This window comes from Setaria viridis, chromosome 3, assembly GCF_005286985.2.
Source record: "Setaria viridis chromosome 3, Setaria_viridis_v4.0, whole genome shotgun sequence".
NCBI classification, from domain to species: domain Eukaryota; kingdom Viridiplantae; phylum Streptophyta; class Magnoliopsida; order Poales; family Poaceae; genus Setaria; species Setaria viridis.
Genome location: NC_048265.2, coordinates 20,957,374 through 20,974,681, shown reverse-complemented (window position 1 = coordinate 20,974,681; position 17,308 = coordinate 20,957,374). Strand labels below are relative to the sequence as shown.

Sequence of the window (17,308 nt, the reverse complement as noted above, 5' to 3'; positions counted from 1 at the left end):
TTTCCATGAAACTCACTGAGTCCTAGATCCCCTTTGCTGCTGTTTGGTTTCGCGCATCGTCCGACATGACACGCCGATGCTTGCTGGTTCGCGTTTCGCGGTGAACTTCCAACCTTTGCAACGAAGGATGCTATACCTCCGGGGCCAAAGGCACGGCAGTTTCACGTCCAGATGAGTTCAGACTTCAAAATGAGTATAGTATGGTAGGGAACATCAAGCTCGAGATGGAGTGCAAACTGTCATCTATTAACAGCGTAAACAACATACACGGACAAACTAGTACTCCGTATATGATCACGATTCACCACTAACGATTATGCTTTGAATAATCAAGGCAAACCAATTACTTCTAGCTTCCATGCAGACAGCATTATCATTCAATCATAATCAGTTGTCACCATTTCAGGGAGGCTGGAAACTCCGTGACCGATTCCACTTGTAAAATCTGCACCTTCTCTGGTTGCTTCAACATATTCGCAGCAGATTCAAAGATGCCCTTTGGCCACTAGTACCCTCCGCCAGTGCTAACAAGCATACTTCTTTTTAATAGATACTCAAGGGGCCCAGGGGCTCAGGTAACAAAAGGACAGTAAGGAACCAGACATACCTTCCATCTGCAAAAATTTCGGATTTTATCATCATAAACTTTTCTCAAATAAAGAATGTTAAACCAAGGCTTCGGTCAGTTGAGAAAATGAGGGATTTTTATTGAAAACGTTCTCATGTACAAGAAGGTTGCAAATTGCAACTTATTGGAACCGAGGGCCTCTCAAAGTTGTATCCACAAAGTTTCTATTTATTACTGAAACCACTCGGGCTTCATGCTTGACATCAGAAACTAGGAAAGAACCCTCTTCAATTCAAACAAAACACAACTATGTGCTTTTACTTGATAAGAGGAAAATCCTGGCACTTGGTGTACTTTAGGGTTAGACTCGCTTGAAAAGAAACCTGGGAATGCAAGTGATGTATCAACCAAGCGCAGCCACATGGATCCTTCTGCAAGAGCTGGTAAAGTAGCACTCACTGATTCCTCGTTTGCATTGAAACAGATATACAAATCACCTCTGACTGAATCTGGCGTATTTTCGCCCAGCTCTGGATTTATGTGCATGCAAAGAAAGTTGCTAGTCGGATCCTCCCACTGGGGCTCAGATAGGTTGCTCCCATACCAATGTATATTTTCAAGTTTTAGAAATTCTCTTCTCTGAAAAATGTCTGCTCGTCGACTCCTTAGTGCAGATAGAAATGAAATAAACCCAGTAACTTCCTTAACAAAAATGGTCTTCAAGGCTTTCCAGTTCAGAGGCCCTCTATCCTCGTATGATGTTGAACCAGCAGTAGAGTGTCCGCATTCGTCACCCATGTTCAGAACAGGAATACCAAGGGAAACAAATAGAATGAACAAGAAATTGCGTATCTGCCTTAGCCTCGTTTGGAGGACTGCATTGTTCTCTGATGGTCCTTCTTCACCACAATTCCAGCTGAACTCAGAACCAAGCTCATCACTGCTGAAGCTCACAAGATCAACAAGAGTAAGTCCAGAATTCCTGGACACATAATTAAACGAAAATGCTGGGCCCCTTGAGGAAAATAGGTCCCCGCTGCCACACAAGCGTGTAGCAAGATCACTAATAAGTGCTTCTCCCTTGAGAAACTTGCGCACGTCCATAGAGAATCTTGTGTTCATCTCAGCCCATCTTTTCCAATGAGGGAATGGAAATTGCACATTAGATATGTCAAGTGGAGACCAAGGATCTGCAATGATCTTAGTCTTTGAAAGAACAGGGTCAAATGCTATGGCTTCAAGAAGGGGAGGCCGCGACAGGCCCTCACCACCTGGACCTCTGACAAGGAAAGGGGCATTGATGAAGCAAAACCCATCAACATGGAAATCAAGCACCCAATGGCGGAGGCTGTCCAAAATCAGCCTCTGAGTCACTGGATGATTGCAATTCAATACGCTTGCCTTGCATCCAACAATCCCGTCAGCAATGTAGTATGATGAACCATCGATGCCATGGATCGATATCATCTGACACTCTGCTCCTCCTTCAGCAGTATGCGTGAAAACAACCTCCAAGAGAACCTCTATTCCATGTCTGTGCATTGTCTTGACCATATCCTTCATAGACCTGATAGCTGAGAGACTAGAACGTTCACTGCTATACAAGTTCATCGGTGAAAAGAAATGGTATGGGAAGTATGGTCCCTTCACCTGGTGGAACGGGAACACTGGCTCCAGCAAAACCGCATTGACGCCAAGACTCTTGAAGTGTTCTACCTTTGCAGCCAACCCAGAGAAAGTACCGGCAACATTCTCTGGCAACCCGCTCGACTTGTCCTTGGTGAACAAAGCCACATTTGCCCGGTACACCACCAGCTTCTCCAGCGGCAAAGATGGGTGCTTGTCCCTGCCCCAATTGTAGCTAGGTGCATTCAACAAGGATGCAAGGCACCTTACGGATGGCACAGCGAGCCCCTCGTCATTAACAGTGTCGTCAGGGACGAAGTTCCCGATTACCTTTGCATACGGATCGAGCAGCGGGCGGTCGATGCCGAACAATGCGAACAGCCCGGTGCGGAAGCCATAACTGGCGTATCCCTCCACGCTCTCCAGCAAGACGTGCCAGACGTCGCCCGTTCGGTGGACGTACGGGTCGAGCTCGATCTCCAGCGCGGGCTCGTCGCCGCCACCGGCACCCCGGCCGTCGAAGAGGCAGAGCACCACGCCCTTGGCGCTCTTGCTGTACACGGCGAAGTTGGCGGCCCCGTCCCCGGACAGGGACAGGCCGAGCGGCGCGGGGCGTCCCCGCCCGACGCCGACGGGCACGCGGAAGCTCGTCCCGCGGTGCGTCCGTATCTCCGCCCCCGCCGCGTCGGCCAGCAGGAACGAGACGTGGAACGGCGCGCGCGCCCCGCCGTAGGACAGCTCGGCCGCGAGCGCGCCTCCCCCCGGCGCGGGCGACGGCGCCAGCGGGATGCCCTCGCCGGAGCCCTCGGCGCGGAGCACCAGCCCGCCCTCCCGCCCGCGGGCCGGGACCTCGACGGCGACCGCGTACCCCGCGCCGCCACCGCCGTCCTCCCCGGCGACGGCCACGTCCACGACGCCGTCGTCGTCGGTCCGGAACCGGTAGCGGCAGGAGCGCGCGGCCGCGCGGGCGAGGAGGGGGCCGCTGCGGGCCGGCGGGCGTCGGGGCGGGAGGAGGCCGCGCCAGGAGGCGTGGGGCGGGGCCGGCGGCGCGGGGAGGGAGGAGGCCATGGGTTGGGACTTGGGAGCGCGGGGGATCAGCGGGTGCGGGATTGCGCCGAGCAGTCGGTGGGCATCGCGTGCTGTGCGAGGGGGGGAATGGAGACACGAGCACGAGGCTACTCGGCGGGTGAGTGTGGTGGAGTGGAGATTTTTTTTTTTGGGGGGGGGGGGGGGGGGGGGGGTTGAAGCCGAGGAGCGGCGCACACGTGGTGGAACTGGAAAAGCGGGAGCCGGGGAGGAGAACGATGCGGAAGGCGGGCGAGGAGATCCGGGTTGGGTTTGGCCGATGGGGACGCGCGCGGCCCACGGGATCAGGGCGGGCGCCGGGCGATGCGCGGACGGCTCTCATCAGCCGGTGGCGCCGCGCGTCGCCGTCCTCTTTCTTCACTTTCTCCTGACCGGTGGCGTTGCTTTTGGTACGGGGCCACGGGGGGCGGGCGGGCTCCTTTGCTTCCGTGCGTCCTTTTGAGTTCGTGACGCTAATTTTACATGTATCATTGATTTATTTATGGAATAGTTCAATATAATAATGATACTTGGTTAGGTGAATTGTACCATCCCATTTAATATCTTATTCTACTAATAAGAGTGAACCGTATAGTATATGCAATCTCATCATCCAGTATCATCCATTCATGCATCATGTTGTGCATGCAACCAAACACACCTTAAGTAAACGGAATCACACGGATGCAAGTGGACGTTTTCTAGATGGTGTCACGTGTGCTGGTGGCGTCAACTTTAGCCTTCAATGAACATGAGAGCATGGCACTCGACTCGAGCGAGTGTGTGACAGCTGAGCCCTTATTCGGTTGCATAGGATTCGTTCCAGACCGGGAATGATTCCAGGCATGGATCAAGGAAGGATTCCAAGCTGTTTCAAGCCATTCCATAACATTCCAGAGGAACGGGCTTTCAGTTAAGCCCACCATGATTTGAAACCCGGTTTATCCTAGCCCTTCCACCTAATTCAGATCCGGGATCAATCCATGAGTCGAGGAGTGTGGAATCAATCCCGATCTCTTGTTGTACCTATTATGAGTCTATTTTGTTGCAATTAGTTCAGCTCTTGGATTGAATCCGTATCCTACCCAACAAAATTTTTGGTGATAAGAAAATTCAACCTTTAGAGAATGAAACCAGCACTTGATTCTGGAATCATTGCCGGTCCAGAATGAATCCTATGCAACCAAACAAGCCTAACGAAATGGCGAATGCAACCGATGTGTCAGTGTGTCACTGTGTGTCTGCGTCTGTGTGCGGGGGATGTGCCGGTGGTGTCAGCTTCGGTAAACATGAACGGTAAAAGATGAGCAACTATAAATTGGATCAAACCCTTTTAATTTGCTGGTGTTTATCGCTGTTTCTAGTTATAAATACTTTCAACACTTTATAAATTAAGAACTGATCACTTTTTAAAAACTTGACCATAATAGTACCTGTCATTGCAACTGCGAATTATTTAGAGCAAGACAATTCGTGCTTATCTAGATCTCCAAACCACTCATGCTCAGATGCTCTCATCTTCCACTTGCTGCCTGTTCTGCCGATACGGCTAGATTGATCATGAACTCCCTCTCGTCTGCTGCAGCTGAGAAAACGGTAGGAAATCTACTTTCATTCTATTTCCACACAAATGTTTTATGCGAAATTACCATAAATAATATACATACCTACATATAGAAGATGTTCTCCAAACATGTAAATGCAGACATGCTCCTTCACTCGCAAGTTGCAAATAACAAATTTTGCTTTAAGATTTGTTTACTTCAAAAACCGCCAAAGTGTACTAGTTATAGTTACAACATTGTCCTAATGTGCTTTATGAATTTCTACTAGAAAACGAAGCCGTTCGGGGAGTATTGTATAGAACTCGTATTGTTGGCCTAGTTATTTGTTGGGCTCCGAAAGTTTAGTTCAGCCCAACCCAATGCTTCACTCGAGCTGAGTCACGGTCTCGACGCCCCCGTTTTCGACGTGCCGGCCACGCGCAAAATGGAGGCGCCCGCGGGGCAACGGGTACGACGACGCCTCCGCCACTTGGAAGTTGGAACACGCGAAAATCTCGAGAGCGCGCACGCATTTGGAAGCGCCCGGGCGCCGGCAGTTGGGAACTTGGGAGCCCCAGGCCCCCACGTCGTTGTTATTTCCGTTGTGGCGTTGTGCCTTGCGCCGTTGCGCGTGCACCCGCCCTCCCCGCGCACCAACAAAACAATTGGCGGAGCCAGCGGAGCCGAAGGGGAGGAAGGGTAAAAACACGTCGTGCCGGCGCCTCCCTCTTGTCCCCATCGGCAACGCCAGCGGCGCCGCGAGCATTTTCCCACGGATCCATTGGATTCGACCACCCCGTCGTCCGTCTCCTCCCTTCCCCGATCGCGGTAGCCGATCCCCCTCCCGCGCGCCTCGGTCCCGTCGTCGGCTTCCTGCCGAAAAGCGCAGGGCAACAAGGCGGGCGAGCAGGGGCGATCGGAGCCCGTTCCCGGCCCTGGGGTCGCGCGCCCAGGGTCGAGGTGACGCGTTCTCCCTGCTCGCGCCTCCAGGTAACGCTCGTCTCCTCCCCTGCGTCGATCGGAAATGCGGGTGTCTCGTTCCTCTGCCGCTTGCTCGTGCGATTTCGGAGTATCGCCAGGGGGCAAGCGTACGTCCGGCCGGCATTGTTCATGATGTGATTTTGCGCACGTAGTGGATTTATGGAATGTCTTATCCTCTTCGTTTGTGTTTTAGTACATTGTTGTTTTTGGCCTAATTATATCTCGATCGGAAATAGTTGCTCAGTTATCACTGGAAACATATGATATCGCGTTGCCTTGTCACCTTGGTTATTTGCATGGGAATGCACAGATACATGTTTCCATAACTAGTTGAACTCCTACAAAACTAAGTTATCCCAATTGGTCGTCGCTTGTCAAACGAGAGATTTCTTCAGCGCTGTTGTTCGGGAGTGTGGGTATGGTTCTTGTAAGGGGTTCTTTACCCCCTTTTATCATCTTCTTAATATAAAAATATGCAGCCCTCTTGCGTGTTGTAGAAAACAAATGTAGCATGACTAGTAGTTTCATAAAGAGTAACATCTGTGGAGGAGGCTCGCGCTCGGCGCTTGGTGGGCGCCAGATGTTTCAGAATTTTTTGGGCGGAGTGACTGGTTGTTTGGTTGTTTCATTGGACCTGTTACCGAGCTTAGGATCTCTTTGTTTTATTGGACATTGCTTCATTGTTTTATTGGACATTGCTCTTCTCCTTTACTAATATATGGACGGTAGAACTCCTGCCGGTTCTTTTTTTTTAAAAAAAAAAGGAGTAACAGCTATGACTTCGTTGTGAGATGTAGGAGGTTGTGTATGTGAACCTGAATTACGTTTATTTGCCCAAAAGTTTCAGAGTTTAAAGACTTCGGGTTCGTGGAGCTAATTTCATACGAGTTGACAAACAAGTGGCCATGTTTATTACATTCCAATTAACAACTGTTATTGACCAAGCGATTGTTTATATGCAGATTTTTGCTCCGGCATCTGGCTACTACTGTATGATGGTTGTTCTCGAGTGAATACAGTTAGAGCAATATGGGTTCCCTCACTGACATTGGTGTTTCTGCGGGCATAAACATACTGTCTGCATTGGGGTTCCTTCTTGCGTTTGCGGTTCTGAGGATACAGCCTATTAATGATCGAGTGTACTTTCCAAAATGGTACCTCAAAGGGACAAGAAGCAGCCCAAGGAACTTGGGAACTGTTTTCTCAAAGTTTGTCAATGCAGATATGTCAACATATATTCAGTTTCTGAACTGGATGCCCGCAGCACTGAAAATGCCAGAACCTGAACTGATTGAGCATGCGGGACTTGACTCTGCAGTATATGTGCGCATCTATCTTCTTGGGTGAGCATGATATTCATCTTTGCACTATCATTGCTTTTAGTTTCATGTCTTCAAAGTTCAAAAAAAATTAACTGAACTGCAAGTTTGATATTAGAACATGACCATTTGACTCGTTTTAACATTGCACTGGTAAACCAATATATTCGCCGCATAAGTACATCATGTTTCCTGATGATTGTGCATCACACGCTTCATATGCAGTTTGAAGATATTTGTGCCAATTACGCTGCTAGCATTTGCTGTTCTAGTTCCCGTCAATTGGACTAGTGGAACATTGGAAAGTGAAAAGGGATTAAGTTATGACCAAATTGACAAGCTTTCGATATCGAATCTTGGAAAAGGTTCAAAAAGGTATAACTAATTCTACTTCTGTTTGCTCAAACTATGTGTTGCATAGTGCATTTTGCAGCATCAGAATGGACCGTGCCCCTTGCATATTTGGATAGCTATGTGTTGCAGTGTTGCTTAATAGTTAATACAGGGCATTCCAGTGATGCTAGCCCTAACTTCCATTTCAGATATCCGATATCCATTTTCAATTATTGTTTAGATTAGCGTAGAATCCTGATTAGAAGCTCTGGAAGACTCAAAGTATTATTTTTCGTCCTTTTTATAATTTGTCAGTTATATAATTAGAGTTTTTCTAACATGTTCCAGGTTATTCTCATTTACTCCAGTATTGGGCCTTTATTACTTGTTAATTGGCCTGTTTGAGGGTGAAAGAACAATATGGATGCACACTTTTGATACATAAAAGAAATTGATCGTGGAAATATTTATGCAAACAATGACTTATACCTAACTAAAACTCCTACAAATTAAGACCAGTGCATGATCTTTTATCAATTACTTATATAAACGGAACAATTTCCAATAGTTCTTTTTTTAGACTGCCACAAGATCTTGATGCACATAGAAGAATCCAAATGTATTACCAGAAAATGATCTTTTTAAATTTCTTACGGTCACTCCTGTGGTTATCTCTGAGTAAATCTCCAGGAAACCAACTGGGTAATGACAAGTTACAAGTAATCACTTTTCTAATCAACAAAAATGACTAGAGATAGAGTTCTCAAAGTTTGCAGCAATGAGAGTTTTGAGAATTCAATGCCTTACAGACCCTACTGAATCAAAAGTTTTTTCCAAGCAAAACCATGCGCTGGCAGCATAGGTTGCGAACAGACGAAACTCAATTATTTCTGGTATCTACATTTTTACAAGAACCTGCCCTTTTTTTGTAGCTGACATCTTCTCTAGTTAATTTGTATTCTTCTATTTTCTGTTACTTCACATTGGCTGATAAATTATCTACTTGAGGGACTTGATATATCTACTAAGTTATTGATTTTTTTTTTGTAGGTTTTGGGCACACATAGCAATGTGCTATGTGTTTACAATTTGGACGTTCTTTGTGTTGTTTCATGAATATAAGGTTGTCACAACTATGAGATTGCGCTTTCTTGCTAATCAAAATCGTCGACCAGATCAATACACGGTAAATGTTCTTTCCATACAATCTCAATAAATGGGCTAATATTTTTAATTAGACTCGTTGATCACATCCTATTCAAAGGAAATATTTTTCATTAGACAACTTATTTAAGCGTAAAAATCTCCTGTTACCTAATTCTTTTTCTACCTTTATTTAGGTCCTTGTGCGAAATGTACCTCCAGACCCTGATGAATCAGTTAGTGAGCACGTTGAGCACTTCTTTGCTGTGAATCACCGTGATAATTACCTCAGTCACCAGGTTCTAATTTTTCTTAGCTTCTGTCCACTATACTGGCATGGTGAATAACCTATATGACTGGGATCAAGAAAATTTAAACAAGAAACAGATCTTTATATTTCATTGTGTTCTTTATTCTTTGACTGCACTTATTTAATCCTTTACTGAAGCAGTAAGAGTTTATTTTCCCCTCTTGCTCTTTTGAAAGAGGATAACATGTCTACAACAATACTGAAAGAAAATTCGAATTCAGTTTTAGCTTCTCGTATGGAGTAAATTTATACATTTGCTCAACAGATTGTATACAATGCAAACCATCTTTCTGGCTTGGTTGAGAAGAAGAAGGGCTTGCAAAACTGGTTAATCTACTATGAAAACAAGCATGCTAAAAACCCTGCAAAAAGGCAAACCATGAAGGTACAGTTCTCCATTGCAAACATATCCTCGTGCACTAAAAAACTTATACCATCCATAATTCTATTTCAATGGATTTGTAAAAGATTGCAAGTGGTATGACTCCAATACATTTCTTATAGACAGGACTATGGGGTCTTTGGGGGCAAAGAGTGGATGCTATAGAATACTACAAAAATGAGATTGAGGAGTTATGTAAGCAGGTATACTTTCATTTTAAGGAACAGCCTCCTTTTAATAATCTTGATAATGTTCATTACACTGATAATATTACCTGATAATATTCACTATACTGGTAATATTACCTGATAATATTCATAATATTACCTTTTAATCAGACTGTCAAGAACCCTTCTTGCTTTTATTGTACATAAATTTACCTGATAATATTAATTATACTGAACAATGTTTTCACATGCATCGCAGGAAGATCAGGAGAGACAAAAGGTGATCACTGATCCAAATTCTATTATGCCGGCGGCATTTGTGTCTTTCAAAACACGGTGGGGGGCTGCTGTTTGTGCTCAAACACAGCAAACAAGTAATCCAACTGTGTGGTTAACTGAATGGGCTCCAGAACCGCGTGATGTTTTCTGGACTAATCTTGCAATCCCTTATGTTGAGCTCTCAGTTAGAAGGCTTATTATAGCTGTTTCATTCTTCTTTCTGACCTTTTTCTTCATGGTACCAATCGCAATTGTCCAATCCTTGGCCAACCTAGATGATATCGAGAAGGTGCTTCCTTTCTTAAAACCTATAATAGAAAGGTGAGTGTTACTATTTGTTACTTTACAGTTAAATTTCATGAAAAAACATCCATGGCATGCTATTTTACTAACAGTATCACACTTCTGCCATCTTGCAACTTGAAAAATTTTCACACTGAGTTCCGGTGACTCATTATCAGTTTATCACTTATCAGTACAGTGTCGAAGACTCGAAGTGAGTTTGTGTCGGCACAATTGTTTGTACATTTTACAATAAAACAGTCAACATTTGAAATTCATTGGTAGGCATCATTTTTGCGGAGATTTAGTGGAGCCTCTTATGTAGAGCTCTTGTGATTCATAAGACATCCTTTTCTTGTTAAATCAATTGATTAGTGCTGGTTTCGGTAGCCATTGCTTCTACATTGTCACCTTTGGCTACCTTTTCTAGGAAGGAGCTTGGTTCTAACTTTTATATCCTACTTTTCTCTACCAAATAGTAAGGGTGCGTTTGGTTTCAGGGACGAAGTGGGACGGGATGGGACGATTTCACTTCGTCCCGCGTTTGGTTTGGAGATAGGTGGGATGGGGACATCCCCGGGAGGGAATATACCCTCCAGATGCGGGACGTCCCCATCCCACCAAAAGTGGCAGACGGGGTCATCCCCCGTGCACGCCGTCACCTCCCGTCTCGTGTCTGACAGGGGGGCGAGCTTCGAGCGAGCGTGAACGGCCGGCGGCGAGCGAGCTCCGTGGGGACGGCGCTGCGACCCTCCTTGGCCGGCGGGGGTGAGCGCCGCGGCACCCCATGGCCGGCGGGGGCAAGCAGGGGTGGCGGCGGGGTGGATCAGGGGGCAGCGCCGCAGGTGGAGCAGGGGCGGCGCGGGCGTGACCCAGGGGAGGCCGGCGGGGGTGAGCTCTACGGCGCCCCATGGCTGGCAGAGGCGAGCAGGGGCGGCAGCGGGGTGGATCGGGGGGTGGCGGGGTGACCCAGGGGCGGCGCGGGCGTGACCCAGGGGAGGAGGGGGCGAGCAGGGGCAGCGCGGGCGTGACCCAGGGGAGGCCAGCGTGGCGCAGGGAGGAGGAAGAAGATGTTGTTAGTATGACAGGTGGGCCCACAAACGGTGTCTAACGGAAGGAGAAAACTGTGCTCGTCCCGTCTGTTATAATCTCTCCAACCAAACAAAAAATTGGGACGGATCCATCCCGTTCAACCAAACATGAAATGGGATCATCCCATCCCAGAAAACTGGACCGGGACCGTCCCGTCCTACATTGTCTCCCATCCAAACAGACCCTAACATCTTCTAGTTGTTTAGTGGCTTTTGCTTATATGAAAAATGTATCAAAAACCTGTTTGGCGTTTACTATTTTATTTTCATAGGGAAGGTGAACCTGTGCTAGTATAATAACTTAACATTTGTTGAACATGTTGCAGCATGAATAATCACATTCTACTTTTAGTTGCAAATAGGGTCTCTGGAATTGTTGAACATTACCATTATGTTCTTGTGTAACTGTACTGATTACAAAATGCATTTTTCTCATCTTCATAAAGAACTACCAAGTTATATCAGTAAGTGAATGACAATTGTGATGCAATGCAAGAAAACATTGCTTGTCAATTTATAGAAATGTGTTACTGATTGCATGTTTTAGATACCAGGATTTTCCTTGTTGGAGTGGGACAAAGAAGATCCAACAGCCTTTTATATTATATATTGTTTGAAAGATAATTGTTTTCTTTAGGATCTAAACTCTATTGTGCTTGTGCAATGTCATGCAGAAACTCCCTTAAACCGGTTATTCAAGGTTTCTTGCCAGGAATCGTATTGAAAATCTTCCTTATACTTCTCCCAACAATTCTAATGGCCATGAGCAAGATTGAAGGCCACACATCACTCTCTGGATTGGACAGGAAAACAGCAATGAAATACTACATATTCCTTTTCGTGAATGTGTTCTTGGGGAGTGTAATAACCGGAACAGCATTCCAACAGCTCGACAAGTTTATCCATCAGTCCGCTAACAAGTATGCTCAATCTAGAAGTCACTACTTGTGCATTATGATATTTGGTCGTGATAGTTTATTTGCTATCTACCTAACAAATGCTATTATTTTATACTGTCAATTTTCGTTTCTGTCGACTCAAGAATTCCAGAGGTTGTTGGAGAGTCCATTCCCATGAAGGCAACATTTTTCATGACATACATAATGGTTGATGGTTGGGCTGGTATAGCTGCTGAAGTTCTTCGGTTGAAGCCATTAGTCATGTTCCATATAAAGAATGCTTTCTTGGTCAGAACTGAGCAGGACCGCGAACAGGCCATGGATCCTGGAAGCCTGGATTTTTACAACTACGAACCACGACTACAGTTGTACTTTCTGCTTGGGCTTGTATATGCAGTTGTCACGCCAATGCTCCTTCCCTTCATCATAGTGTTCTTCAGCCTCGCGTATCTTGTCTTCAGACATCAGGTACTACTCTCTTCGAGTTTAAATCAGAGTGTCTTTGTTTGCACCGTTTTCACATTGCCACCAAAACAATAACTTCTGCTAGCAACTATTCTTAACAATACTTGATTTGGTACTTTAAATATTATGCCTTGTCATCATTCTTCTCTTACCTGGGTCCCTAATATTTTTTTCCTTTGTCACAAGATAATTAACGTATATAATCAGCAATATGAAAGCGGTGCACAATTCTGGCCAGATGTGCACATGCGGCTAATCATAGCATTGATAGTATCACAAATCCTCCTACTCGGATTGCTGAGCACGCAGGAAGCAGAGAAGTCCACTGTTGCTCTTCTCCCACTTCCTGTCCTCTCCATATGGTTCCACTATGTTTGCAAGGGCCGGTTTGAACCAGCATTTGTGAAGTTCCCCTTGCAGGTAAGACTGAAAATATTTTCACAAATATGATCGCGTAGTGCCAACAGTACAGAAAGCATAGAAGAATGGGATCTATTATAACATAAAATGGCATCTATACTTCGTGTTTTGCAGGATGCTATGGTAAAGGACACATTGGAACGGGCGCATGACCCAACTTTAAATTTGAGAGACTACCTGAAGGGTGCTTATGTGCACCCAGTTTTCCAGAAAAATGACATATACCAGCTTGTCGCCGTAGATGAGGAAGAGAAGAACCCCCTCGTCGTGACAAAACGGCAGTCTCGCATGACCACACCAGGAGGAAGCAAATTCAATTCAAGTTCTGGCACTAATGAAGGGGAGTTCAGTAGGATACCTCCTCCCTAAAGCCTGATTCTTTCACGAGAAAATGTAAAAAAAAAATTCCGAGTTTGGTAATCTTGTAAATGTTTGGCCACGAAGGAAATGCAAAAGGAGGAAATAGGATATTGAAACAGGCTGTATTATATTATACATGAATACATGATCAGCACTTGCATTAGCACACGAGGGCTATTGCAAGACGCAGATTTGAGCAATTAAGAACTTTTTTGCCAAATCAACTACTGGAAACTTTCATCATAAAGTCAACCTAAGCCTTCCCCTAAGTTTGCTTAATTCCAATAATGGAATGACTCTGACAATGTTGAAATATTCAGACGAATTGAATTTGGGCTCTTTTTACAGGACCTTCAGCAGCAGGATGCATCAGTTTTGTGCAAAAATCCAATTGAATTAGCAAATAAATGCAAAGGTACATTTTAATTTTGTTCTTTGTGAATAAAATATATTCCTCAAAAAGAAGATGAACAAAAGACAGAAATAGAAGCTGAGGATAGGATTAGTAAACATGTAAAAGGCTATCCTACATGTGTTGTGCAAAGGACAAAAGCTCCAGAAGCGAAACTTTCATTCATGTTAATTTTTGGACAATAGTCATGTCAGTCTCAGCATTCTTTCCAATGTGTGACTCACTTTGTACATTTCAGTACCTCGACAGTATCCTTTCTTACAAAAAGCAATTATTAATTCCTGGTACATATATACATCTAATATGAAACCTTGCCCAAGAATCCATCTGATTAGTGTATGCAATTCATGAAGCTTCCCGCCAGCAATGAGACCTCGCACAATACTAGATACTGCAGATCTAGAGAGACCATCTTCTAGTGATCGGTTTAAATAACTAAGTGCAACCAAGAACTTCCCCTCTCTACAGAGACAATCAACCACAAGGCTGTCAGTGATGTCATTTGGAGTAATGTCTTTCTCAATCATCTCATGAAGCACAAGGAAGGCCTCATAAGCTTTCCCCAAGAAACTGAGATGACGGATCAAAGTATTGTATGTCACAACATCAGCGACAAAATCCTCACTTCCAAGCAAACAAAACGCTTCACGAAGCCTCCCAAGTTTACAGAGACTGTGCACCACAATGCTGAAAGTCCAGCTATTGGGAGCCATGCCTTTTTTGACCATGTCGATGAAAAGCTTGATAACAGCCAACCATCTTCGCTCATCACAAAGCCTCCTCATCACAGTGTTATAGTTGACAACATTGACATGCCATCCAATTTCTGCACTGCACTCCAAGAGGCACTTTGCAGACCAAGCAGTTGACCTGCGGCAAACCCCATCAAGGAGGATATTCAGAGTAATCTCGTTAGGACGCAACCCCTCCGACAGCATCTTATCCACCAATGCAAAGCTCTTATCTACTCTGCCGGCTTTGCATAGCCCATCCATGTAGGTACTGTATGTGATTGTATCCGGTGTCCACCCTGCCGCACTGCTCTCCTCAAGAAGCGCATCTACTTCGTTGAAAGCGCCAGCCTTGCATAGTGCTTCAACCAAGACATTGTAAGTGGCTGTGCTTGGCACAAATCCAGCTGCAACCATCGTTTCCAATAGCTCCTTGGCCTCATGTATCATTCCACTCACGCAGTAGGCGTGCATGATGGGAGTGTACGTGTGAGCATTTGGTTGGCAACCTTCCTCCAGCATGAAGTCAAGCACGCCCAGCGCCTCAGCCACCCGGCCAGCACTGCACAGCCCAGAGATCAGCGTCGAGTAGGTGACCACGTCCGGGGCCACACCTTTCGCCGCCATCCACCGCAAGACTTCGTATGCTGCGTCGAACCACCGGAGGTGGCAGGCGTACACCCCGACGAGCACCGTGCACGCGGCGGCGTCGGGTGCAACGCCGTCCGCGGCCATGGCGTTGAGTACGGCGAGCGCGGCGCCAGGTTGGGACGCCGAAGAGAGCGCCGCGGCGGCCGTGGTGAAGCAGGCGGTGTCGGGGCGGCGCCCGAGGAGGCTCCGCATTTCGTCGAGCAGGTGGAGGGCACGCTCAGCGCCGGCGCCTGGGCCGTCTCGGTCGCCTGAAGCGGCGTGCGCGGACATGAGCTGGTTGTATTCGTACGGGTGTGGCGACCGCGGCCGTGACGGAAGAGGCGGGGGCGGGGGCTGCTCGGAGAGCTCCTTCGCGAGGGCGGCCAAGCGGAGGAGAAGGTGATCTCGGGGGGGGATTGACAGACGGCGTAGGTGGAGGAGGCGGGCAATGGGACAGGAGAGGGAGGGCATAAGGGAGTGGGGGTGACTGCGGCGGCGACATCTGAGAGCGGCGGCAATGGCGGCGGCGGACGCCTTTGCTGCCCGGAGCGAAGGGCGCGACGTTCCACGAAACGGGCGTCGGCGGGTGGGCGGTGGTGTGATGGGGCCGGGAGCTGCTGCCTATCCCGTGGAAGATAAATACGAGTAAACTTTCAGCCCAAGGTTTATCTTAACCTTATTTTTTTTCTTCCTCATCTTTTTCCTAAGCCTTCCATTTAACGATGGCCCACTGAAAAAATATCGGATAAAAAATGTTGGATCAACATTTATTTGAAAAAAGTTGATTCAACATTTCTTTAGAAAAAGTTGAGCCAACATTTCCTTAGAAAAAGTTAAATCCAACATTTTTGAAAAAAAAAGTTACACCAATATTTTTTTCAAAAAAAAACTTGAATCCAACCTTCTTATCTGGCTCCGGTGGCTAGTGGTGCGCGGCGGGGCCGGCGGTAGGGCCCGCGCAGGGGTGGCGGCATAGGCAGGGGAGGGAGGGGAGGGCGGCGGTAGCGAGGCCCGCACGGGGAGGGAGGGAAAGGAGCTAGGATTTGGATTTGATGTAGATCTGATGGACCTCGTTACTTGCACAAATCTCAAACACTGAAAGATTCGATGCCTTCCTACATTCCAGAAGGTGAATAGGTTTTCCGGATGGAGCCTGGCCGCATGGGGGGCTCCTATCTATCTTGTGTAAGATAGATAGGAGTTGAAACTTCCAACCCACTAAGGCTCATCTCAATCTTATCTTCTTCTTCATCACCTTCTTTCCTAACCCTTCCATTTGATGATGGTCCACTAAAAAAATGTTGACAACATTTTTAAAAAAAGTCAGACCAACATTTTTTTCAAAAAATTGAATCAAAATTTCTTCGAAAAAGTTGAACCAATATTTATTCGAAAAAAAGTTGAGACAATGTTTCTTTAGAAAAAGTTAGCCAATATTTGTTTAGAAAAAGTTGAATCCAACATTTTTCGAAATTTTTGTTTGCACCAACATTTTTAAAAAAAAGTCGAATCCAACCTCCTTATTCTCCGGCTCCGGTTGTCGGTGGCGGCGCCGGGCGGCGCACGGTGAGGCGTCTGCGACGGCAGCGGGGCTAGCTGCGTAGGGGGCAACGGCAGCAGCAAGGGAGGGAGGGGTGGGCGTGCGGTGGCGTGCCAGCCGCCACAGCGGTGGCGAGGCCCACGTGGGGGGCGCGGCGTAGGGAGGGGAGGAAGGGGAGGGGTGGCGGCGCATGCAGGAGGAGGAAGTTAGGATTTGAGTTTGATGTAGATTTAATGGATCTTATTATTTCCACGAATCTCAAACATTGGAAGGTAACTAAAAAAACTTTCGAAAGAAAGATAGATAAGATTTCCGCGCCTGGGGGACGACTGTTCCGGAGATGAGAAATGGGCCGCAAGCCCAGGTGGTTTCAATGTGGTTCCGGATCTTGCCATGCAATCGTCAACTATTGTTGACTAGAGTACAATAGTATAGATTGTATTTATTGTTGGTTTTTCAGAAAACCTATTTCTCGTCATTTTTAGGTACATAAGCACGAGCACATACATTCTCAATCTTTTTATAAAAATAGGTAATCAACTTGTTTTGAGATACGGGTTAGATTTCATTAATACGGTACTCTTACAACAAGACTCTTGACTGGACACCCCTGAATAAAGGAAAAATTACACATAAGTCTTTTGAAGAGCACCCAGCGCTCATCACCGCCGTGTACCGTATGTTGCTGTAACCTGGATCTTCTCCACCTCCCCAAAAAGAAGAAGATAACCAAAATCGGCGAAGATCTTCAAATTTTAACA

At 46.4% G+C, this 17,308-nt stretch overlaps 2 protein-coding genes across 3 annotated transcripts; one reads left to right on the top strand and one right to left on the bottom strand.

The window, feature by feature from the left end:
• Window positions 1–686: 686 nt before the first annotated feature.
• LOC117849859 (isoamylase 2, chloroplastic) lies at window positions 687–3,405 on the bottom strand. Of its 2 annotated transcripts, XM_034731575.2 has the most exons (3): window positions 2,525–3,405; window positions 2,219–2,414; window positions 687–2,142 (listed from the first exon to the last, which is right to left on the bottom strand). In XM_034731575.2, exons 1-3 carry the CDS (start codon window positions 3,260–3,262, stop codon window positions 839–841), a joined length of 2,238 nt encoding a protein of 745 aa, XP_034587466.1. In that variant the 5' UTR covers window positions 3,263–3,405; the 3' UTR covers window positions 687–838. The 2 variants fall into 2 exon arrangements, with proteins under 2 accessions (XP_034587466.1, XP_034587465.1); XM_034731574.2 differs by having other exon boundaries at window positions 687–3,404.
• A 1,952-nt stretch (window positions 3,406–5,357) lies between these two features.
• On the top strand, window positions 5,358–13,454 carry LOC117847194 (CSC1-like protein At4g02900). Its single transcript, XM_034728355.2, has 12 exons — window positions 5,358–5,793; window positions 6,747–7,127; window positions 7,329–7,478; window positions 8,487–8,622; window positions 8,777–8,878; window positions 9,155–9,274; window positions 9,394–9,474; window positions 9,698–10,038; window positions 11,765–12,010; window positions 12,133–12,457; window positions 12,641–12,874; window positions 12,989–13,454. Exons 2-12 carry the CDS (start codon window positions 6,814–6,816, stop codon window positions 13,241–13,243), a joined length of 2,304 nt encoding a protein of 767 aa, XP_034584246.1. The 5' UTR covers window positions 5,358–5,793; window positions 6,747–6,813; the 3' UTR covers window positions 13,244–13,454.
• Window positions 13,455–17,308: the final 3,854 nt, after the last annotated feature.

Bases quoted from the DNA above. Each gene is read 5' to 3' on its own strand.
- LOC117849859 (XM_034731574.2), bottom strand. From the start codon at position 3,262: ATGGCCTCCTCCCTCCCCGCGCCGCCGGCCCCGCCCCACGCCTCCTGG.
- LOC117847194 (XM_034728355.2), top strand. From the start codon at position 6,814: ATGGGTTCCCTCACTGACATTGGTGTTTCTGCGGGCATAAACATACTG. The intron at 9,475-9,697 runs GTATACTTTCAT...CATGCATCGCAG, and splicing joins TTGAGGAGTTATGTAAGCAG to GAAGATCAGGAGAGACAAAA. The intron at 12,011-12,132 runs GTATGCTCAATC...TGTCGACTCAAG, and splicing joins ATCCATCAGTCCGCTAACAA to AATTCCAGAGGTTGTTGGAG.